Source organism: Electrophorus electricus, chromosome 19 (assembly GCF_041902795.1).
Source record: "Electrophorus electricus isolate QZ-2024a chromosome 19, ASM4190279v1, whole genome shotgun sequence".
Lineage (NCBI taxonomy): Eukaryota > Metazoa > Chordata > Actinopteri > Gymnotiformes > Gymnotidae > Electrophorus > Electrophorus electricus.
In genome coordinates, this window is record NC_137515.1 from 15749888 (window position 1) to 15774631 (window position 24744).

The 24744-nt window shown below is 45.9% G+C and overlaps 1 protein-coding gene across 6 annotated transcripts; it reads left to right on the forward strand.

Annotated features, from left to right (window-relative positions):
• The first annotated feature begins 201 nt into the window (after positions 1–201).
• On the forward strand, positions 202–22682 carry bbx (BBX high mobility group box domain containing). 6 transcript variants are annotated; one of them, XM_035535984.2, is made up of 15 exons: positions 202–333; positions 3684–3765; positions 7339–7519; positions 8222–8482; positions 9145–9346; positions 10485–10552; positions 15089–15166; positions 16414–16491; positions 17084–18026; positions 18222–18357; positions 18713–18864; positions 19032–19121; positions 19571–19762; positions 20081–20258; positions 20369–22682. In XM_035535984.2, the coding sequence occupies exons 3-15, from the start codon at positions 7352–7354 to the stop codon at positions 20457–20459; spliced, it is 2637 nt and encodes an 878-aa protein (XP_035391877.2). In that variant the 5' UTR covers positions 202–333; positions 3684–3765; positions 7339–7351; the 3' UTR covers positions 20460–22682. The 6 variants fall into 6 exon arrangements, with proteins under 6 accessions (XP_035391877.2, XP_081558663.1, XP_081558662.1 ...); XM_035535982.2 differs by lacking the exon at positions 202–333 and adding an exon at positions 2047–2327; XM_035535986.2 differs by lacking the exon at positions 202–333 and adding an exon at positions 2048–2327 and having other exon boundaries at positions 18716–18864.
• Positions 22683–24744: the final 2062 nt, after the last annotated feature.

Genomic DNA, 24744 nt, shown 5'->3' on the forward strand with positions numbered 1-24744 from the left:
GAATGGCTCGCTGATCCCGCTTTACTAAATTGGGTTTGTTGTACAAATGTACAAGCGAAACGTTGAGATGATGTGGTATTAGTGTGTCTGCCTCGGAGCAGTACCGAAATGTTACCCGGTCTCTGTGTGGCTGCGTCCGGCTGCCTCTCAAGTATGTGGCCAATCACAGCCGTTCTGCCCTCGAAAAAAAATCTATATTTCACTCACTCCATGTACAGTAGCCCATGTCGCAAAAAGTGAATAGAGAAACACGTTATCGAAGGGTGACAACGATAAATACGGAGCAACATTCTGATCACGGATTTCCTAAGTCACTTTAGTGCCCTGTTGCAGGTAAGTGACGACAGATTTGCTCGGTTACACTTTATTTCGCAAACACTTCAGTGATCATTCTCTGATACAACACCCAGGAAGCTGTATTCAGTAGTCTCGCACAACAAACACCGAGATAGGGTCTCAGTGGTCAGACGGCTAAATTCGTGTTTCTGTTTACTTTGGTGGCGTTTTCTGACTGACTTCTCTCAGACTGAAACAGAAAGTTTGCACTAAATGACTCGACTATAACGCCAGAAAGCGAGTGATGAGGGCACTGGCTAGGCCACTCAGTACAGACCAGTTTACATCCTCGCAGTACTCTCTACTCCAGGTTTCTCCAGACCAGTTTACATCCTCGCAGTACTCTCTACTCCAGGTTTCTCCAGACTAGTTTACATCCTCGCAGTACTCTCTACTCCAGGTTTCTCCAGACTAGTTTACATCCTCGCAGTACTCTCTACTCCAGGTTTCTCCAGACTAGTTTACATCCTCGCAGTACTCTCTACTCCAGGTTTCTCCAGACTAGTTTACATCCTCGCAGTACTCTCTACTCCAGGTTTCTCCAGACTAGTTTACATCCTCGCAGTACTCTCTACTCCAGGTTTCTCCAGACTAGTTTACATCCTCGCAGTACTCTCTACTCCAGGTTTCTCCAGACTAGTTTACATCCTCGCAGTACTCTCTACTCCAGGTTTCTCCAGACTAGTTTACATCCTCGCAGTACTCTCCACTCCAGGTTTCTCCAGACTAGTTTACATCCTCGCAGTACTCTCCACTCCAGGTTTCTCCAGACTAGTTTACATCCTCGCAGTACTCTCCACTCCAGGTTTCTCCAGACTAGTTTACATCCTCGCAGTACTCTCCACTCCAGGTTTCTCCAGACTAGTTTACATCCTCGCAGTACTCTCCACTCCAGGTTTCTCCAGACTAGTTTACATCCTCGCAGTACTCTCCACTCCAGGTTTCTCCAGACTAGTTTACATCCTCGCAGTACTCTCTACTCCAGGTTTCTCCAGACTAGTTTACATCCACGCAGTACTCTCTACTCCAGGTTTCTCCAGACTAGTTTACATTCACGCAGTACTCTCTACTCCAGGTTTCTCCAGACTAGTTTACATTCATGCAGTACTCTCCACTCCAGGTTTCTCCAGACTAGTTTACATCCTCGCAGTACTCTCCACTCCAGGTTTCTCCAGACCAGTTTACATCCACGCAGTACTCTCTACTCCAGGTTTCTCCAGACCAGTTTACATCCTCGCAGTACTCTCTACTCGAGGTTTCTCTAGACCAGTTTACATCCTCGCAGTACTCTCTACTCGAGGTTTCTCCAGACCAGTTTACATCCTCGCAGTACTCTCTACTCCAGGCTTCTCCAGACCAGTTTACATCTACGCAGTACTCTCTACTCCAGGTTTCTCCAGACCAGTTTACATCCTCGCAGTACTCTCTACTCGAGGTTTCTCTAGACCAGTTTACATCCTCGCAGTACTCTATACTCCAGGCTTCTCCAGACCAGTTTACATCCTCGCAGTACTCTCTACTCCAGGCTTCTCCAGACTAGTTTACATCCTCGCAGTACTCTCCACTCCAGGCTTCTCCAGACCAGTTTACATCCTCGCAGTACTCTCTACTCCTCTAGACCAGTTTGTGGGAACACTCGAGCGCACGGGGGGAGGGCAGTTAAAAAAAAAAAAAAAAAAAAAAAAAAAAAAACCTGACAAAATTGTTCGAGTGAAACGAAAGTACAACCATAAAGAATCATTTAGCCGCATATTGGCTTGTTTTTTAATATATATTTACACGTTGTTTATTTTTTACTTTTGTCGACTTCATACAACAGCGTTTGCGCGTTACTAGCACGGCGACGTCCATCCGGTAGAAGCGCTTGAAGTCTGCCCTGTTTGTGCAGGCTACTGTACGGCCAGCATACAACTGTTAAGATGTGTCAATAAGTTTAAGGTGAAGGGAGGCTGGAATGAGAAGGCCTTGGTGTTTCAGCTCGCTTTCATGGGGTAAGTTTCACTATTTAGACACCGTCATGACAGAAAACTTGGATATATTTGGCTATTAAACAAGATCCGAGTGCTGATTTAACAGCAGCCCTCGGCTATTCGGTGTGAAATTTGTGCCAGTTTGGTTACACCGTGCAGTGAGAGGCGGACAGCTCGCTACTTAATCATTCCGCGGAGTCGATTGGGCTTCGATTTTAAAGAAGTTGTGTTAGCTTTGAGGCTCCCGTGTCGCCGAGCACTCGTTTCAAGTCGGTGTTGTGCAAAATCGACGATGCAGACCGTAGAGAGGGATATGTACGACACAGTCGAGCGAGCTGTTTGCTCTCATCAGAGAAACGGAACGGGCACTTCCCTCATCGAACGCAAAGGTTACAACGTAACCGACGCGCCGTAACCGTGAAAACGGGCACATTTGGCGAAAGTTGAGTCACAAAAGTGCAATGATGTCGAGCCCGAAGTGAGCAGAGGTTTTCTGAGACCATCGCATGCTCTGCTAATGACACGTTCAGCAGGCTACAGCGTTTTCGCATCAGTGAGCTAGCTTAGCTTGCGAGCTACTTTTATTCCGTCTCTTTACACATCGGAGGGAGACCTGTCGAGACTCTCGTCGGAAAAGTCTTCACTGGAAACGCTTTAAGTAACGAGAAAACGAACTGGTCGAGGGAGGGATTCTTTCTTTGAAAATGCACGGAGGGAGTTTGACAGGAGTGAGATTTATACTTCATTTTCCCCAAAGCAAGATGGACTCTCTTTCGCTTGTCTGTCTTGTCAGACCCCAGATCGACATTTTGCACTGAGATGCAAAGCTGAGCATGGTTTGACTAGAGGTCAGTCGAACTAAATAAGAGCCCTTACGTGAATATAAGCGGATACTACCGAGTATCGATGACACGGGGCTTTATGTTGTACTTCTTGCGACGGTGATCGCGAGTCCCCTCGGGTTGCAGAGAGCACCGGTCTTACCTGAAAACTACGCTGCGATACTGTACAGTGCATGCACTCGACGCGACTGTGTCGAACATTTTGGTGTGACATGTTTGAAGTAACGTTAGGGTGGCTTTTTTAACGAATTCCCCGAGTGCCCTACGAGATGAAAATGGACGGATTCGGAATTCACAACTTTACGCTTCAGCAACGACAACGACCGTGCCACCATAGTTTGTAGCCCGAGCAGTGCACGTAGCCCGTGTCTCACATGCAGTCGAGCAACTCATCCACGCACACCGGGGTGAAATGTCCGTTTAAAATGTCGCTGACCGACGAGATCGTGTGCTCAGGCAATGTTTTGCTGGTGCATTAGGCTGTGGCTCGGCATGTATTCCTGCACTGAGGACGCAGTGTTTTTGTATTTTATAGGTCACCATCATCGCATGACACAGCCTGACTGACAGATCCATCTTCATCTTTCAAATACAGTATTTCCATATTCTGTGATTCAGTAAGTACACCTTCAGTTCATGGCATGTTTTGTTGTTCATTCGCAACCCCCCCCCCCCCCCCCCAACCCATAGACTGTGCTGGTTCTATACCTTATCAAAGACTCATTACATCACTGTTTTGAATTCTGCTTGGTGCAGCCTCAGTCATCAGTACTCTATATGCTCAAATTATTTTGACTTCATAGATCATACCTAACGTGTACTGGTACCGGTACCAATTCATTATTCAATGTCATCTTTTACTAAACACACAGTGTCATATATGTTTTAGAATTGACTCAATACTGTTGTTTTTGACTGTCATACTTTGTGTGAGAAGTAGATTTTGGTTGTTTGTGATTGTAGTAGATTACAAATCATTGATCCTATATGATAAATGTATTCAAAATATTGTGAAAAGACTTGCGCACACACACCTAAAAACCTATCAGATGTGATGGCATGAGCGGATTAATATTTCTGTCAAGGATTTGGAGATATGCAGTTTAGGTCTGCACTCTTCTCTATAATTACTTCATGCATTATTGATGCTGTTAACTTATGTAGGATAACATGCTAAGGAAAATACAAATGTCAACCAATTGTCAACAGTTTTAAACTTGTAAGGGGAATTGCATCTAAAGAAAGGATAAATACAACATGTACATGCGGTCCATTGACCTGAATTAACTTCACATATTCTCTTTTAACAGAGGAAATAATGTGAGTTGCACACATATGAAAATTAATAATGAAAAACAAATATAAACGGCATTCTTTTTCTCAGGCCACGCGTTAATCCACGTGTATTTCAGTGAGGCTTTCCCTGCAAAAGAAACTTTTATTTACCACATTTCTGAACTTGAGATAAATAAATGGATTTTGACCGTATGTCGCCATCTTGAAATGCCTTACATGAATGCATATGAATGAATTCTGAACAGAAATGCTGAAGTGGAACCTTGATCATGAATTTCCAGTTCAAATACAGTTCATCAAACATTTGCAAACACACTGAATTCCATTGAATTCCCTTTTCTGATCACCTTTATTAGTTTGTTAGCAATTGTCTTATTTTTTGTAACTTGCACACAGTATTAAACCTCATGTTATTTTTCTGCGGCACATGACTTTGAGATGCTTACAGTAAGTAATTTCATGTTAAGATGCGTGTTTTCTTTAATCAAAGAAGAACAGAGAGTAATCAACATGAATGAAACAACAGCGAAATCATATTTTAGCAATATGAAGCTAATTTTAATCTGAGGGTTAATTGCCCCAGCTGCTCCTTGGGTAAACAGCAATTTCATAGTCGTCAGGTGTACGATTTAGCTTAAGCATAGCGTAAAGTTTAATGTTGGGTCAGGGTAAGGTGATTATGAATCTAGAGGTGACAGTGTCTACTGTTCTGAACACAGCAATGACAACCGAATCCAGTGCAGTTGCCTTTTGTATTGGAATGGATTAGCAGTAGTTACAGTCTACATAAAAGCAGGAGGAAGTATTGGAGTGACAGGGCAAAGAGCCTGTTCTTGTGTTGATTTGTGGGTCTGTGTAGTGATGTCATGTATTGGATACTAATAACTCGGTTGTATTTGAAAAGACCCATCCTTAATGCAAGGCTTGGTGCCTGTTTGGTCCAGGTGCTATCATCATTTGGGCTCAAGCTAGAGGTGGAATCTAAGTGTGCATCACTGTTTTATGGCTCATGACCCTCATTAGGAAGACTGCAGCCACACAGGAGATGTGGGTCTCTCTAGGCTCTGAGTGCAAGCTCAAAAGCTGCATGACAGTTAATCACTTTCTGTTATCTAGACCCTGGAAAGCAGAGGCCAACATCATTTCTGCAGTCTGCTCAAGGAATTCAGTCCATGGACTGTGAAATTCTCTGGAGAGGAGAGTTATTGATTTTCATTTACAAAATTATTTCCTGACTTGACTGAAATAAAATCAGATCGACTAATGCTAATCCAGTAATCTTTTGACACACTGTCCTTTGATATTTTTATTTTAAGCAAGACATAAAAGCCAACATAGCAGGAGGTGTTACATCGACAGTGAATGTTGCCGGACACATTATTATTTGAAATTATTTTAAAATGGTTCTAAATTTCATGGGTTTCTCAGTAAACTGTCAAATACTGCAAGTCTGTCAGAATTGCTCACACGAAGAGCTCAGAATTAAGGTAGATGAAAACACAAACGTGATTTGATATATAGCAGGTTGCTGCATTTAAGCTAATAAATTTAAGCTTTTAAATCTGCAAACCAAAATGGAAATATACAAAACTGCAAAAATTAGTGTTTTTCTTAACATTTTACCAAATGGTATCTTGATTTTGATTAAGTGCACCAAGCTCTGTACTGGAGATGTATGCAAATCTTAGAATGCTAAACTTGCAGTAATATTTGCCACATTTAGCTGATGCTTTTATCCAAAGCAACTTTATGACTAAATACAACTTGAGGGTTAAGGGCCTTGCTCAGAGGCCCATCTCTGCAACCTGGCGGTGGTGGGACTTGAACTGGCAACCTTCTGATTACTAGTCTAATACCTTAACCACTGACGTTACTGCTGCAGCAACATCTCTGGTATTAAGTTTGGTGGTATTGGTGGTATTAAATTGTGTGACTGAACATAGTATTACTATGTTTGAATTTTCAATAATGTGTGTATGTAGTAACTTGTAGTTTTACTGTTTAATATCTAGTGAACTGAACTGCTCTATAAGCAGAGGCTGGCTTGATGCATGGCCATCCAATGTTTAACTGATTTAAACTGTGTGAAGTGGACTAGTGAGACGGTAGAGCATGAGTGGAGCTCTTCCTCCAACTGAACAGAGCCACAGAGCTTCTTCAGCAGCATTCCTGTTAGTGGTGCGACTCCTCTGCCGCAAGGGGGCAGCAGATACTAAAGGAAGGAAGCCAGCTCGGAGGCAGTGCAGCGTCGGCTAGTCGTAGATGACTACTGCTTGGCAGTGACTGCAGAGAGGTACGCTGTGGCTGGCTAGTAGTACGCTGGAGCATGTAGTCTAACAGTGTTCGTGTTGTGTGAGAAGGGCACATGTACAGTTAGTGTAGCAGCGGAGTGATGCAGACATACAGTTCTGAGATGAGCAACGAGTCCTGGGTCTCCACGCCCTCAGACCCGCACACACACACACACACACACACACACACACACAATGTCTCTGTCTCTGTCTCCATTTCCTCAGCTACATAGTGTCTTTCTCCCTGCCTTCTCCTGCTCTCGCTTTCTCTTGCTCTCCGTTACTGTGACTGTGATAAAACTTCTCCAGTCTGGTCCTGTAATCTTGTACTCTGTGGACAAAAAAGGGGAACTGTTCCACAACTAATATATTTCAAGCAAATGCAAGTGTGGATACGAATTAGGGATTTCACCAATGTAGCATCTGATCACATTTGAAATGTAAGCCTTGAGTGTATATATACACGCACGCACGCACACACATCCCTCCCCGAACACCGCATCACAAAGAAACGTCCCGGCGGGCCAGGGTGACCACAGAATCCTCAGAGGGTGTGGTTGTATTGCCACCATCTTGACTTCTGACCTCTGACCCCCCCCCCAGGGTCAGCAGCAGCATGAAGGGTGGAGGAGGGCGGAAGGAGGCGTCGGTGGCAGAGGGCGAGGCGAGCAGCAAGCAGCGGCCCAAGCGCAAGTGCCTGCAGTGGCACCCGCTGCTGTCCAAGAAGAAGGCGCTGGACTTCTCTGAGGAGGAGGAGGACGACGAGGAGGAAGAGCTGGAGAAGGTCAGCTGCTCTTAGCACCCTGTTAAAGAAGGCTTGAGGTGGCCACAGGTCCGCTGCAGCCACCAAGGCTGCGCTGGTGTCTGGACCGTCTTTAAGCAGGGCTTCCTCAAACATCAACTTTTTCAGCTTAGTCTCCCGAGTTTATACGTGGGTTCCTGCACTGTTAAGGCATGGAAATGGTCAAGATTCCACATGGCAGAAGCTTTTTTTTTTTTTTTTTTTGCCACATGATGTAGGATATTTGGGATATTTGTTAATTATCATCACAATATTTGCCTTTGTAATGCTGATCTTGCAAAAGTCTGCAAGATGCAAATAAGCTCTGTAACTGAACTCAGACATTCGATGAGTGTTCAGTGGTTGTTCCCATAACAGTCACCTAATCCAACAAATGTTTAATAAGTCCTGCAGGCCAGTCTTCTGTTGTTAAGCGCATCATAGCTTTGGTATGTTTCACATGAGTGTTGTGATTTGTCCCCCCCAAAAAATCTTTGGAATAATCATTCATTCAGGAGGTGACTTTGATCTTCACGTTTCCATGGTACTTGCTAAGACATATATGCACTTTCATGAGGACAAACACGAGAAGTTCACATTTATTTATTTACTAACAGAAGTACTGCTTACATGATTAATGTATAGCATGTAACAGTACAAATGACCAGATACTCTGTACAGTCTCATTCCTCCTCCATCCTCCAGGTGGCAGCAGTGTGCACAGAACGCAGAGCCCGCGAGCCCGAGTGCGGTGCGCTGGAAGACGAGGCGTCGGAGGAGGATGCGGCAGAGCAGCGCGCCCGCCGCCCCATGAACGCCTTCCTGCTCTTCTGCAAGCGGCACCGATCACTCGTGCGCCAGGAGCACCCGCGGCTGGACAACCGCGGCGCCACCAAGATCCTGGCCGACTGGTGGGCTGTGCTCGAGCCCGCCGAGAAGCAGAAGTACACCGATATGGCCAAGGAGGTGAGGGGTCACCTCCGGAACTGGACGAGCCGATGAATCTTTCCTCTGCTGAATTGAGTTCGGGAAGCTCATCTGGCGCCAGGCCGTGTTCATTCAACTTAGCGTGTTGGCGCGTTTAACAGCACCCTTTGCACGTCTGCGCCCAGTCGAGGCCAACCAGGACAAGGAGGAAGCCCTGGCAGGGTCGTTTTTCTGAATCACGAAACTGCTGAGGCATCGTTGGGAACGTTCTACCTGGCCCCGGTGCATTCCCACCTCAGCTGTCTGCCTAAAAATGCAAGCGTAATTGTCGAGTGCCCTGCTCAGCCTTGCCAGATTGTGCGTCCACATGAAGGGACATGGGCATTAAAGCACCATATGAAAATTAACCCACTGTCTTCATACGAAGACAAAGATGTCCCTTCCCGTTTCAAGACTTTATGGCTCTTCAGCTGATCATTGTTAGCTATAGACAATTTAAATGCCTTTGTTATATAAAATCTTGTGTGTAACCAGGGTTGTTTGACCTTGACATAAGTCCAAAAGAATGTTTCCCTCATTGCTTTTATTAGTAATAACCTCAGTATTGATGTTGCATTCTCATTTGATCTCATCAGTCTACATCCATTAATCACTACGGTTTCACAGCAGTGCTGTTTGCTGACGTTCTCTCCGCTCTCTAGTACAAGGACGCCTTCATGAAGGCAAACCCAGGCTACAAGTGGTGTCCCGCCACCAGCAAGCCGGTGAAGAGTCCCGCTCACGCGGTGAGTAACGTCCGGAAGAAGGCCTGGTCTCTGCCCTCCAACCCCGCCAAGGATGCCCCTGTTGCCAAAAAAGTGCCCAAAGCAGACTGCACCCCACGGCTCAACTTCGCCATGGCAGGTGGGTCCTGGAACGCACACTCACCTGGCACGGTGATTTTTAGTGGAGACTTTAGTCTGGCTCTAGACTGGAAAATGTCACGGGTCACTGCGTCACCAGTCTTGGGATTTAACACACAAGATTGCCGCTGCTGTCCCAGAGGTGATTCTTGGGTTTGCTACAAGAACACGTAGTGAAAGTGTACATTGTATTGTTTAATACAGAATTCTTTCTGTGTTGAAATGCTTTGCTGATGCACTGCTATTATAAAAGAGGCCTGAAACTTCACTTAAAATGGTTCCTGTTTAGGCTTTTCATTTGTTTGCATCTGCGCTGTGTGCACTTGACAGTTTTAACTTGTTTGAAAAATCAGAATTTCTTTTTCTATGCTGTTTTCATGAATGCAGCGTAATATTGCAGTTTTCATATGATATGTAAAATGGTGCGATGTAGTAATCCGCAAACGCGGTTCTACATTATGTTGGCATGTAACAGTTCATAGAGGTCAAGTTACTAGGTTCACTGGATTGGTTCAGTGAAGTCCTGCCTTGACCTGGCTTTAACTGACATGTTAATTTCAAGATTTCTTTCTTACAGGCAGTTTCATAGTCTCCAGTCCATCAAAGTTTGCATCTTTTCCGTTATACACACATACTGCTAAATATTTGTGAGCAAATTTGTGAGCTTGCACTGCTGATGAAGGACCTCTGTCCAGATTGTCCTGCATTTTGTTTTTATAACCTTGTATACTACGCTGAATTGTTTACTACCTGTGTGTGTGTGCGCGCGCGTGCGCATCTAGAGGTTGGGAAACTTGAATATCAATTTCACAGACTCATTCAATATCTTAGGCTCTAAACTGTATTCAAATTTGTTGTTTTTATTTGTCATCTGCATTCAAATGTTCCAGGGAACTAGTGCTGATCTGGCATTACCATACCACATTAATACAGATGTGTTCATTCTGATCTGTAAAGCATAATCTGATCCCAGAGCAGCTCTCCTTGCTCTCTGAATCTGAAATTTGATATGCAAGACCCCAGGCAGGGGTCTAACCTCATATGATGGTTTGATTGCCGATATCAATTTCTGTGATTTCCCCTGACATCATGCTGTTGTGTGTGTGTGTGTGTGTGTGTGTGTGTGTGTGTGTCTCTAGATCCAACTAAGATGGGAGGCCTGAGCATGCTACTACTAGCAGGAGAGCACGCCCTGACTGCCAGAGAGGTACGGCACCGGCACGACAGCCCATCATGCTTCACTCTGCTGTGCTGGTTCTGACATTGCTGTGGCAAAATCAGGCAGCAGTAGGGTTGTTAGGGAGGGTTGTAGTGTCCACCATCAGAGAGTCAGAATGGGCTCTGAAGGAAGCATTTATTACATTCCTTTTTATTTTATTTCCAGCAAGTGGTTGCTAGTAAAATTGCACACCTTGTGTCAGTGAGGAAATGACAGTAATTAAGTTATACAGGACTGTGTTTAGAACAAGGCTGCAACAGGGAATGCGCACATGTTTCAGTAATACTGCAGCTTATAGCTGTGTCTACAGCACAGTCTGGTTACTGCATGCTGTTCTGAGGGGGAGCTTGAACCGGCTTGGCTGTAGCACCAGAGACGCGACGTACGTACAGACAGACTGACTTTGATGGTGCTGTAGTGCATGTTTTTCTTGTATCCTACTCATAAAACTGTATTTATGTAGATTTTCACACTGCTAAGGCCAGCAAATGCTGAGAAATAAATTTTTGAGTATAAGACCAGGAAGAGAACTTGTGGATATACTGGTCTATGGTCAAATCCATATAAATGTCCTATGTAGATATCAGAAGTCAAAAACTGACATCAACAGTTAAAAAATGCTACTTAAAAATGTGCCCTGATTTTAGCCACTATAAGAGAAACTACAGGCCTGAATCCAGATCTGTGGAAAAAAACAGCAACGGCAAACTCCAGAAGTAGAGCCATATGACTGTGCTGGGCGACTCTGCTGAGTCACCTGCCCCCTAGTGTGAGCAGAGTGGTATTGCAGCCACCTGTCAGCAAGGTTGGGACAGGCTGTTTACGAGGTGCTCCACAGGTTGGTAAACACAAAACCAGCTGTTATGTCAGCTGTGGTTTGGCATATCCATTAAAAATGGGACTCGCTGCAGAGTTCCTGACTAGTCTAATGTTGACCACATGAGAGCACTGTTAAACAAAGCAGGTATGGCCATCAGGTCCATCATACACTCAATACTGTCAACTTAAGCAGTGTAGATTTATTTTGTAGGGATGTAGTAATTCTGAATTTATTGGTGAAATCAGATAACTCATCATTAGCACCTTGTTGTGGCTGATGGCAATACTGAATAAACAATAATTTTACCTTTTCACATTTTAAAGCACCTTTAAAGCAAAGCCATTTTTCTGCCTTGAACTGGTGTAGATTATATAAGCCTGTGACTGGTAAAAAAATTATTCGAAATAGATGGAGCTCTTGACTAAACTAAACTCCCCATCTCTGATTATTGGCATTTTCCCGATAACTGTAGTAATATGAAATAAGGCCTAAACAAAGCGGAAGCCTGTTGGATAGATGAAAGTTATCAGTTGTGATTATCAGACAAAATTCCAACATCAAAGCAGTAACGATGAAAATTGCCCTGATCGCCAAGCAACATATCGGCCACATATTTATATTTATATTTTTATCTATGACTTATTAATGTCTTCATTAAGCATGAATTCAAGAGAGCATAGTCATTTACTCAACATCCCAGTGTTTTATGATGTTTTGTTTGTAGTCAGCTACAAATATCTACAAATGTAGTCAGCTTCAGTTAGCAAGTCATTCTGATTTAATGTCTAGTAAGGGTCATCTTGGCCAGAGTCAAGGAATTGTGCACTTTGAAAATATAGTTTAATGGCCGGATGGTATTTATTTAATAACACATGAACAAATGTGCAATAAGCTATGCAGACACACTTCAACTCAGATGAAGATGAATGTTATGGGGTTCTAATTTTTTCTGAATCATTGCAAGTAGCCTCAGCATCACTAAAACTGCTCCCTCTAAAATGTGTAATACATATTTTTAACCTACATTCAGAAAACGTGGAAAATGGTACCAACTGGTGCCTTGAAAGACAGCATTGGTTATAAACGGGGTGCGATATGCAGAGTTTTTCCTGAGATAACGGACATGAGATTGTTGCCCGACGGAGTCCGTTATGCCAGGTCCATCCCCACTAACACAGGCTGCACGGAGCCATCACTTTCAAAACCTGGGCTTCGGTTTTTCTGCCTCTGGATGTATCTGGAACAGATGTGTCATAATTGTGTCTTTGGTGCTTTGGAAGATGGGCTTCTGTGGCCTTTTTATTAGGCATTTCAGAGGAAGGATGCTGCCCCATCCTCCCTGTGTACAGAACTGGATTAATTAGGAAGTAAAAGGCAGAAATTGACTGTAGGTAAGTCCTTGCTCTAAAAGTTTCAGAAATATGACACAAGGTTTTCATTCTTAGCAGATGTACTGTGAAGTCTGCGTATGTAATTGGACTTTGTTCTCCTGTGTCTGTTCTAGCACAGGATTTTAAATGAAACGACCAATGTAAGTTTGTAGTGCAGAATGCCAGCTTTAATTTGTGGGTATTAACATCTCTCCTGGGGAAAATCTGGGGACTTGTTCTTATATATGCAGGCTTTCTATTTCAAGGGAGCATTAGTAAAGGTCCTTCTTCCTTCCAGTTCATCCTTGGCCAGCTGAGTGCGGTGGTCGCCGTCGCTCACCTGTAAAGCCTGGTGCTGGGGACATGTAGCTGCAGCGAAGCACGTCGGCTTTTCTTTCCTGATGATGCAGCAACGGCAGGTTGTCCCAGCCAGTGTCCCCGAAACCTCACCTTACTTCAGCTTGCCACACACTGATGAGCCCAACAACACCAGTAAAATAACTAGGCATGTTTGCATGGCAAAAAAGTGGAACATTCTGACCGGCTTAACCCTAACAGGAAGCCAGTAGAGCCCATGAGAGCTTACATTTCACTTACCGAGGACAAGACTGAAGGTAAAAGTCCTCTGAAACATGCAGAGTGTCACCGGGAGAGACACCCGGTGGGGGGTGCTACAGATGTCAGGCAGTCACGGTTTGCCGAAGACTTGCAACCGAGAAGTAATCTTGACCATTCAATATTTTGTTCATTTGTTCATTGCTTTTGTAGGGACTACTTTTACACAGGTCTGTGAAGGTGTGTAATTGTGCAGCAGAGTCTGTGCGTGTTTGTCAGAACTGGGGTGCAGACCAGAGACCTGTATACTGAGACTAGTGCTATTGAAACCTAGACCCAGATGAAACCAATTTCTCAACGGTTTTGAAGGCGAATTTACAGTGGCTGACATTTCTGAGAAAGGACAAAGTTTGATGCTAAAGGAAGGCCTATCTAACAGGTTAATCAGACGCAAGTCAACGTTCGGAAATTATTCTGTCGCAATTACTGACTGCACATCATGCAGATATTCATTGATTATTAGTTATTAGACTCAGCAGGATTGGTGGTATTGGTGTGTAGTTACCTGCCTATGTAGGGGTTGTCTGCTGCTATATGAGAACCACACCTATATACTTGCATCTCCAAAGTCTCTAGAGAGTGTGGTATTCTGTGTTGTCAGAGATACAGTGCAGACTAGTGGTAGATGGAGGTTATGAATATATGAATAAATACAATAGTGTGTGTGTGTGTGTGTGTGTGTGTGTGTGTGTGTCTCTCTCTCTGTGGACTCCTTTCATTCCTGTTAATCTGAAGTGAATTCCATTTTGCAGCCACTAAGTGATCCCGATTGCCCTTAGCGCTGCTCTTCTGTCGCTGAACACTGCCGAAGAGGCTCCATCAAACAGCAATAAGCCACCGGTCTGCCTTCTCTGGCTCCAACACGTTACATCATCTACCAAAATATTTCTGTGTTGGGGCCAATCTTTAAAAAGCTGGCAAGCCTCACTAGTCATAACACACTATTCCACCACGACATTTGAACAGAAATGGAAGGTACATGTTCCTGCCAAACAACGAGACCTTGTTTCAGCGTTGCTCATGGCACCCGGACCGTAAGCCTCTGCATCTGCCATCTGCCGTTTAATAAAGAAAGTTGAGGGGTTTTTATTAGCTTCCTCTCTTAAATTTGATCTTTTCTTTGGTCAGACTGTAGCCAGCTCTCAGTGTGCTTAGAATCTTGCCTCTTCATGTCTAAGAAGCCCTGCACCTCTCAAACTTTTCTACTTGCTTTTGGAATGCCTGATCCCATAATGTTGTCCAGGGCAGCTTGGGACCATCTGCCAAGGCACAACCAGCATGTGAACCTCAGTCCCAGCTCAGCATCCACCTCTGTTGGGCTGCACAGTATTTTGGTTGCACCTTCATAGGGGGTGGAAATTGCACATCTTGGCACCAAGAGAGGTACAGAGCATGATTCATGAACCACAGTTTGGCTCCAGCCTGCTAATATCATATGGTGTTTTTTTTTTGTATGAGAACAAAAACAGTTTGAGCACTTCACGTTTCCTTTCTGGATTCACCGTGGCTTTGAGCTGTGATCGATATTCTCAAGCTCTTCAGAGACCGGAATGGCTAAGCATTCTGGAAAATCTGCCCTTTTCCTAATGGCAAAATGGAGAACACCAAACGCACACCTCCGTTCATTGACACACACACACACACACACACATGTGCCACCAGCCAAGTTCTTTATCCTAATAGACATTGTTTAATGTCATACTCTTTTTCCACCCCCAGGTTCCCTCCTGTCCACCACAGCCTGCTGACAGGCATCAGACCTCAGAGAGCAGGAGCCAAACATCCCCCCTGACAGAGGTGAGCGGACCCCCACGAACCCCCGGAGCTTATTGCTTAATGCATGAAGAGTAAACATTTGAACGATTATGGGGGAAAGTGTGTGGTAAAGGGGGCGACCCGAGAGAAGCAAAGAACAGGCAATGGCTCTGCACTTCAGCTTTACATTTTCTTTTTAGTTCAGCTACTGTGGCAATTGGACCAGTTTTCTTTTCTAATTCACGACCATTGCCGAGAAGGCCATTCCGATAAAATGCGAAATGGCTTTAATGAACGGCCCCTGCCGTTTCTGAAGCCACTGACTATTCTCCTCTGGCCCTTACCTGGCCAAATTCATTAATATGCCACAAGCGCCGGAAACTCACACAATGGCGATCATAACTACAGCTAGGAGCCATCTGGGGGAAACTTCCTGGGCCTCCGCCTTTTAATTGAATCGGTCCGCTCGAGCTGAGCAGGCCCCGTCTCCAACGAGCGGCTACACATGCTGCTTCCCGTCTGCGTACTTTGCTCACTTCCGCTCGTTCACTTTGCCACTCGCTTGCTCCAGCGGGGACATGAACAGGTCCGTCACGGGGTCACGCGAGGATAGGGTGTCCGTGTGTCTCCTCTGCGCTGTACGTCCTGTGCTCCCTTCGCCCACCCATCTCCCGCCCAGACTGCCACTCTTCCGGCTGGCCGAGGCAGATTCTCCACACACCGGAGGTTTCTGACACCTCGCGCCAAGATAAAAGAGGCGGATTGGATAACGTAACTTGTGACTTGCACTTGACTTCCAACCCTTTTGAGGAGGAGACGGTATTGCTCATGTCATTTAATGGGGTTTGTTAGTCATGCCAGTGCAGGAAGAGCTCTAATGCGGACATGTTACATGAACATGTAGGCTCCCGATGACAAACGCATCTGAAGCAGAAATGCTTCCAAACGTCTGCTCTGTGTTTACTAGCAGGCAGCATGGCAAACACAGGTAGGGTCAGGTGACTGTGGTGTGGTATGTAATGAGGTTTGGTGTTTTACTATTTTTTTTTTTCTTTTAGGCCTTTTGTCAGTTATAGTGCTTCCTTCCTGTGGTTTTGGGCACGCAGTCACATGTGCTCCTAAAACCCACTGAGGGAGTCAAGGCACTTCTTACTTTAGCAGAGTGGAGTTCCTCAGAATGATGGCCATGTTGAGATTGACAAGAAAATTTCACTCAATTCATTTTTGTTCCCCACGAAACAGTGGTGTGTGTCTGTGTGTTGCTTAATGTTTCACTTTCACTGTTGTAGATCTTGTCCAGTGGCTCTCAGGCCTCATTTTCTGAGGGGAAGCAGTGTGGTCAGTCTGCTCTCTTCCAGCTTGCTGAGGTACAAGACACACACACACACGGTCTTTTTTTTTTTTACCGTCTTTGTAGGGGTTTTCCTATGCTTCCTATAGCTACTAATGCTACTTAATGCCAGACCAAACCTTAACCTCAGTAAACAAAAGCACATAGTTTGGCCCTTTTAATTTTTTAAATGGAAGTAACTCACCAATTTCTGTAAAAAGCATTAGTCCCCACAAGGTCAAATAGGTCAGATGTTCCTATCCTTGTGGGGTCATTTGGTCCCTATAAAGATGTACACACACACATTCACTGCTAAGAGCCTCCATTTGTGCACACATGCTAGACATGTTTAGGCATTCTCAGTGTATAATTACTGCTACATGAAAATAGTGAGTTCTCCAGTCACACACTGACTGGTTTTGAGGCACAATGGTAGAGATATAATGTGCCCAAGGACAATTTCAATGGTAATTCTGCCCTCTGGTGGCCATTGCCGTACAAGAATTGTTGCTAATGTTCCACTATGCTGGCAGTTGCTTTAGTGATGAAGATTGAAGTTTGCTGCTATATTATTGGTGTACCCTAACCATCCGTGCGTGCGTTTGTGTGTGTGTGCGTGCGATGCATAGATGTGTTTGGCCTCTGAGGCAGGGAAACGGGAAGCTCTCTCCTCCCAACCTGTGGTGGACTCCTCCTCTCTCTGCACCCAGCACAGCACTGCCAGCACCATGCCAACCGCATGCCGAGACGAGCCCGACCTTCCTCTTCCTGTCCCGTCTTCCTCGTGCTGCTCCTCCTCCTCCTCCTCCTCCTCCTCTTCCTCCTCCTCCCCCACCGAGGGTGGCGCCCCCACGCTCGCCCAGCCCGCGATAAAGAAGAAGAGGAAGGTGGCGAAGGAGACGAAGCCCGATAAGGGCCCCGGCTCGCCCCGGAGGCCCTGCAGGAAACGCCCGGCCCCTGCCTCTGACCTGGAAAGCCTGATGTACACCATCGAGGCTGTGGCCAAAGGGGCCTGGGGCCCGGATGAGGCATCCGAGAAGCGGGCACGAGAGCCAGGCACGGATGGCGCAGCCCAGCGGCCTCCGGCCACCAAGAAGAAGAGCAAGCTCAAAGCCAAGAAACAGCTCAGGGTCAAGGACGACGCGCCAGAGGAGGAGGGGCCGGGGGGAGGGGAGGGCAGCAAGGAGGCGGGGACCGAAGCGGCTCCCCCCGTCCCCGAGACGGAGCCGAAGGTGGAGTGCAAGGAGGAGGTAGAGATGAAGGTGGAGCCCCCCAGCAATGACGAGGACACAGCACAGCACAACTCCTCCCCCCAGCCAGCTGGAGCCGGAGAGGAAGCCGCATCTCCGCAGCCAGTGAGCGCGGGCGAGGGGGAGCCAACGCAGACCGCCGGAGGGGAGGAGAGGGAGGCAGAGGGCAAGCTGCCTCGAGGCCGGCCCGAGGAGAGAGAGGCCGAGGCCAAGCCTGAAGCGTGCGGCTCCAGGAAGTCGGAGCGCAGCTGCAAGGGCGCGCTCTACAAGACTCTGGTGTCTGAAGGAATGCTGACATCACTGCGTGCCAACGTAGACCGAGGTATCAGAGGTGGTTTGTTACTCACCACAAACGGGCATGAGTAAAAAATAAATAAATAGATAGATAGAACCTCTTGAAAATTCAACCACTGAGCGAGAAATGACTCCAGAAATGGAAATTTGTTCTCACGCCTATTTCAGTCGGTTCTTATTGTGTTCTTATTGTGTTCTTATTGTGCATGCGGTCTACACACAGGAAAGAGAGTGCGTGGCTCTGTGTCAGAGCATGACGCCGCGTGGACGGAAGACAGCTGTACTTTCAGCCAGCCAGCGGCTTGCAACCCCAAAAAGTTGAAGAAGTCCAAATCTAAAGACGAGGCCGGGGCGCCTGGGCAAGTGTCCGCTCTGCCATGCCTTTCACATCTTCTTTCTGAAATACCATTGTTTCGTTACGTTTGGTGTCAGTTGGTGTCTCTCAGTTCTGTATTATTTGATACGTTTATTTTGAGCTTTGTTCATGATATCAGGAGCTTATTTTCAGCATCCTTTTAATTTATATAAATTAACTCCAGGATGTGGAATAGATTCATGTTTTAACCTGTACGAGTGCCACAGTACGATCAGATTTGCCTTTAGATTCTTGCGAACACGGGTAGAGGGGAAAAGCTGTCCTAACACTTCCTGTCAGATGCCTCAGAATTTGTGTGACGAGGAGTGGCATTCAGCGTTTGACCTTTTGATTGGCAGCAGTCTGGGAAAGCTGGAGGAGGAGTTTGAGGAGAAGTTTAATAGCCTGCCCCAGTACAGCCCCTTAACCTTCGACAAGAAGAGCTCGGCGGTGACCAAGCGGAAGAGAGCCGGCTCAGCCAGTCTTCCCATGGCTACCGCCGCCAGCAAGGGTGAGCACGTAGCCGGGCCGTGTTAGCTCACTTCCTCCTGGCACCCTCCACTCATTTCCTGTTTTGATCATGGCAAAAGGAAGTGCTCACCTCCCATACAGAGTGCATCGAGGCAGCCATCTAACAGAGCATGCCATTTTCCTCTTTTCTGTTCTGTTTACAATCAGGTCCATCCACATCTCAGAAAAAGACTTTTTTCCACAAGATTGTTAGCAAGTACAAGCACAAAAAGGAAGAGGCCGGTACCTCGGACAAAGGTGAAAGAGAAAGCAGAAAGCATGGCTGTCCTGCGCCTGGTTTCTTTTCACGCCATTCTCTTGGTCTGCGTTGTGCGTGCGTGCTTGCTTGTTTGTGTGTGCGTGTGAGCAGCTGTGGGCAAACGGGCCCTTGCAGAATCCTGTTAACGGCGGTTTAGGCCTCCAAGCCACAGCGCTTTTCAGAGTACTAATTGAGATCACACAGGAAAAATCATGATGCACCTCGCATATACATGGAATGAGAATTTGTGGAAATACCCACAAGCCCTTTAACACACATACTAGTGCAGTTTTTTTTTTACTAGTGTTTTTTGTGGTGGTGGTGGTGGTGGTGGTGGTTTTGTTTGTTTGTTTTTTTTCTTGTTTGTTTAAACCAAGCCTGGTAGGCCTTTTGATAAAGATCTGTGTTTTGCAATAACAGCACATGTGCTGCTATCTCCACACTGCAGCCATCGCTCCAGCCGAGGCAGCCGGCACGGAGGCAGGACCCGGGGCCAAGGCGGACACCGTCTGTACCTCCCTCTCCCCTGACGCCCGCAAGGTGGGCGACGTGCCCGTGGGCAGCCAGAAACGGAAAGCCAGGAAAAGTAAAATCACCCACCTGGTGCGCACAGCCGACGGGCGACTGTCACCCGTGGAGGGTGAGTCAACTCCGCCCACCATGTCTCCAAGTGACGGGTTCAGCTTTGGCTGTTGTTGTTGTTGTATAAAGCTAAACACTTTCACAACAGCATCTGATAAATGCCATAGATGTGAACAAACACAAACGTCAACGAGCACAAAACAAAAGCTGCCTAGGTTTCCTGTGGGTGTGTAGACTGTGCGTGGTGAGCGAGAGGCTCTCTCCTCAGGCCCGCCACACTCGCACAGTAGTAGGTGTCCTCTAACCATCACTCGCGTGTCACGTGGCAGTAAAGGGCAGGCTGTGCACTGAACCGCGGCTGTTGCACTGTTTGCAGCCGACAAGGCGAAGGAGCTGACCCAGGATCAGGAGGAAAAGCCATTAACTCGAGAGCCTTTATGCAACCAGGAGAGCTGCTACACGGAGGACAGCAGTGGCGACATGGCCGGCGATCTGCCGACGTTCTTCAGCCTCGCTGCCCTCGCCGAGGTCGCCGCCATGGAGAACGTGCACAGGTGCACGATGGCAGCATGCGATACCCACACACCTGTGTGTATACATACAGAACCAGTGCTTGATGTGTGTGTGTGTGTGTGTGTGTGTGTGTGTGTTCGTGCTCTTTCAGAGGCCAGCGCACCTTGACCGTGCCCACTGACGGCCAGGTGAAGGACATGGCACCTCAGACACCTGTGCTGATCTCCTGCGCTGACCAGTGAAAGCTCAGCCTGGCTCAGCCCGGCCCCGCCCCGGCCCCGCCCCAGCCCCTGCTGCTCTGGGAAGGGACTTCTCACCTTTGGGCTTTTGCACTGGGGGGAGGGCAGAGAGGGAGGGATGGAGAGAAAGAGAGAGAGAGAGAGCGACATTGAGGAGAGATGACGGATACTCTGAGGAAGAGGAAGGTGCTTTTGGCTGTGTAGGGCATCGGCGGCGAGGGAGCAGGCAGGGGTCCAGGCCACACACACACACACACACACACACACACACACACACACGCTGTCATGCAGGAGATGGCTGCTGCTTTCATGGTTACAACCTACCAAAAAAGGGAACTAGGAAAAAGCTCTCTCTCCATTTCTTTACTTTTTATTTCATAATTGGCTCAAGTGTTCTGCATGAACGCACTTGACACACTTCAGACACGCACGCACGCGTGCTCTCTCTCTCTGTCAGAGGAAGATCTTGTGGCTTCCTGCTCTCCTTCCTGCACAGAACCAAATGGGGGCGTGCGTGTGTGCGTGCATGGCTGCGCACGCAAATGAGTGTGTGAGGTGTGTGTGTGTGTGTGTGTGTGTGTGTGTGTGTGTGTGTGTGTGTGTGTGTGTGTGTGTGTGTGTGTGTGTGTGTGTACCCGTCCTGCGAGCCCCGGTCAGCGCAGGCGTCCCTTTGCCAGCCCACACGTGTTGCCTAGGCGCTCAGGACTGCTGGAGTCATGCCTCAGACCCCATGCCAGTTCGTCAGTGCCCCATGCCCAGGCAATGAGGCGAGCCTCCACCATCACCAACCCGCGAACGACCAGAGCAGCACGGGTTCGTGATCCAAAGCAAACGCAGTTACTGAGTGACTGAATACTGACCTAGTCTGAAGCCATCTCTTCCTCCACGCTCTGATCGCACCCTTCCACTCTCACATGCACAGCTATAGAGAGAAATAGATTTTTATGTTTGGTTGGTTAATTGTTTTTTTTTTTTTTAGAGCAGTATACTTGAATGATAAAATGCATTTTATGTCAATACTTGACTTTCCTGCAGAGAGTGTGTGTGTGTGTGTGTGTGTGTGTGTGTGTGTGTGTGTGTGTGTGTACATACGTGTGTGTGTGTGTGCGTGCGTGCGTGTGTGCGTAGCTCAATAGCTAATCCAAAAGAGTGCTACTAGTTTCCTAAGGTAGTTTCGTAACAGACACTGCACTAATTTTTAGCTGACGTAGATGAGTCTTTTGGGCAATGTTTGTCATTATTATTATTATTATTGGGGTTTTTTTCCCCTGTAAATGTATTTTCTTTCTTCCTGTTAGCCTTTTGGATTTCTACCCTCTTTTATTTTCAATCCACTTACATTTCTGGAAAATTCCATTGATGTGTTGAAGGCACCTGTAAGTCAGGTGAGTAAGTTGAGGCGGCAGTGTTCTGGGCTCTTTTGTGCCTCCTTTATGAGCTGGCGGAAGCAGAATGGACCGAGTTGCTCTCCTACGCAAAGTTCTGCTTTCCTGCTGTTTCTCTCCATTCCTGGTATTTCTTGCAAGAAAGAGAGGGAGAGAGGTGCATATACAGGAGGAGAGTACATGACCATCCCTCTCTCGCTCTCGCTCTCGAGAGTGCCCCTTTTATTCATCCGTGCTCCCAGGGCCTGACTCCACCCACCAGACTTTACGAGTGTGGACACATCTTTTCCTTTTTCTTCCTCCGTCATAATCTTGGACTTGCCTAGCTGGACCGGAGGCCACGTAGACGCACAACGGCTCCCTGGGAACGCGGGGTGATCAAAAACTCTGTTCCACTTGCAGAGAAGCTCTCTGTTCACCTTAAATGAAGGAACTCTCCAAGCCAGGCCGCGGGTGGACAACCGTGCGCTAGACTGCATCGAAGTCATTCATCGAGCTTCTTACTAACGAACCAACTGATGCTTCTCCTTCCCTATCACCAACCCCTATCACCTAGGCTCTCCTGCAAATGATGTCTGTGAATTTTTAAATTTATAAGTAATACTTTTTTTAAAAAACAAAACTATAGTATAATGTATTTGATCCTCTTCCCCTTAAATGTGTTGTGTGCTTTAGGGAGTGGTTTTGCTGGCCTTTATCTCTTTCTGTGTTTAGTTGTAAACCTCACCATGAGGCATGAGGTCCAGTCTACTGGATGAAGACTATTATCAGAAGCTCATATACAAATGTCTATATATAAAAGATGTTTATGTTTATATATATATATATATATATATATATATATATATATATATATATATATATATATATATATATATATATATATATATATATATATATATAAATAATATAAATATAAATCGCGCTTAACTGTTAAGCCACTGAGCACTGAGAAATACTGCAGCGCTTGTAGAGGAATAGTCCCTGTATTTGGGAATGCACATGCGAGGCACCCTGTATTGCCATGATTGGTCTAGTGTCTGCTGAGCCCAGTGCCGTGTGTGTGTGTACTTGCAAGAGAGCGAATGTGTTCTCAAAACCCCCCCCCCCCCCCCCCCCCCAAGTTCTTCGCATTTAATCAGAGTTCGGGGATTTAAACTTGCTGCGTCCCAATAGGACATCACACAAGGTTGAATGTCCACCCAACACAGTACCGTTATTGTGAAACCATACTGGAGATATTTGATCCACTCAGTGCGATAGTCTGCCCAATCCGAGCCTGACCAGTTCTCTCCGTGATCTCACAAAGCCTGAGGTTTCTGCCGTTCCTTGCTAGGAAACTTTAAAATTAGATGAATACCTTCTTAGTGGTGTTAAGGTGGAAATGAATTTCAATTAGATAAATAATATTTTAGTGGTGTTAAGGTGGAAATTGACTGTCAGACGGTAATTGATTGTGATCAGACTTATTCCTGCAGATTGGTGTCTCCATAAGGCACCGTCTGATTTTGAGGCACAGGCCCGATGTTTTAAAATGATTTTCAAATGCTCGTTAAATCAGTTTTCACTGCAAAATGTCTTCCCAGGTGTTCTGTGCGCATTCAATGTTGCGCCAAATAAGTTCTTCCCAGCCAGTATCGGCGATAAAGGAAGAGTGTACATTATGGACTGTACTGTACATGATTATAAGTAAGAAGTGGGTTTTTATTTTCAGATATTTGCCAAAGAAAAGTGAACATTCTCTTTAAGAAATTTGATGGTGCAGAAAGCCAGACAGGCCAGGTTGAACCTAGTCAGTGTGTCTGTTTTCAGGTAATAAATGCATTATATTAGCACAACTAATTATATATTTCTGATGGATTTCCACAGCCTGTACCTGCAGTTTGACATGGTGTACAAAGAGTTTTTAAAATGCCTATTTTAGAAAAACAATGTTTGCACCTTAAACCCAAGCCAAAATGTCACATTTTAAATGATTTGTTTTACCCAGACACACCTGTGTTAATCTCAGAACATTTGCTGTTATAAAACTACTGCATTGAAAAATAGTCTTTATTACAATTATGCATTGAGGGATGATGGGCTCATTTAAACATCCTTGCATGACGCACAGATGCGGTTTGATCCCGTTGCCTGCCTCTCCATTAAATGTCATTCCTGTCTTTTCTATGTACTTTAGAAGATGCCTCTATGAATCTCAAGTACCTATATTAGCTATAAAGCTTATGGTATAATACCCTTTTGTGCTAGAGTTGTCTCTTGAATGTAATGGATTTTGTACCTGTATTTTTCTAATTCCAATTCCAGTCTTTCTGTACGGGATGGCTTTGTATGGAGGAATTTTAGGGCTCCTTCCAACAGCGCAACAGTTTATAATAATTTCCAGTCATTACTGAGAGAGCTTGAGCTCCGTAGAGAGCTTTATAGCCTAGTCACCACATCATCTCTCATCATCCCAAAATCAGGCATCCAATCACCACCAGGAAATAGAGAATCCAGGGAAATAAACTGCAGCAATCGCAAAAATAGTTGCCAAACTCTGAAATCTTATTTATTTTCTAACTTTCCAACTTGTGTGAGTCTTAAAAACCCAGATGATGCACCCATTGGAAACCTTGGCACTGTTTTTCTGCTCTGTAATGTATGTCTGTTGGCTTGTTGAAGCAGTCTTCTGGAACGGTTGCACCTCTGTCTCCTCTAAAAGAGTGTGTACAATGTCTGTTTGACCTGATTGTTGTCACTTGTACTGTATGATGCCACGCTTGGATCCTGAGTGTTCAGCCCAGTTGTTGATGCAGCCTTGCCTTACTGAGCCCCTGTGTAGAAAGGGGTCCCTTTGCCATTGCCCTTCTTGAGGAGTCCTACGTCATAACACTGTCTGCTGACGCAAATATTATTCCTTT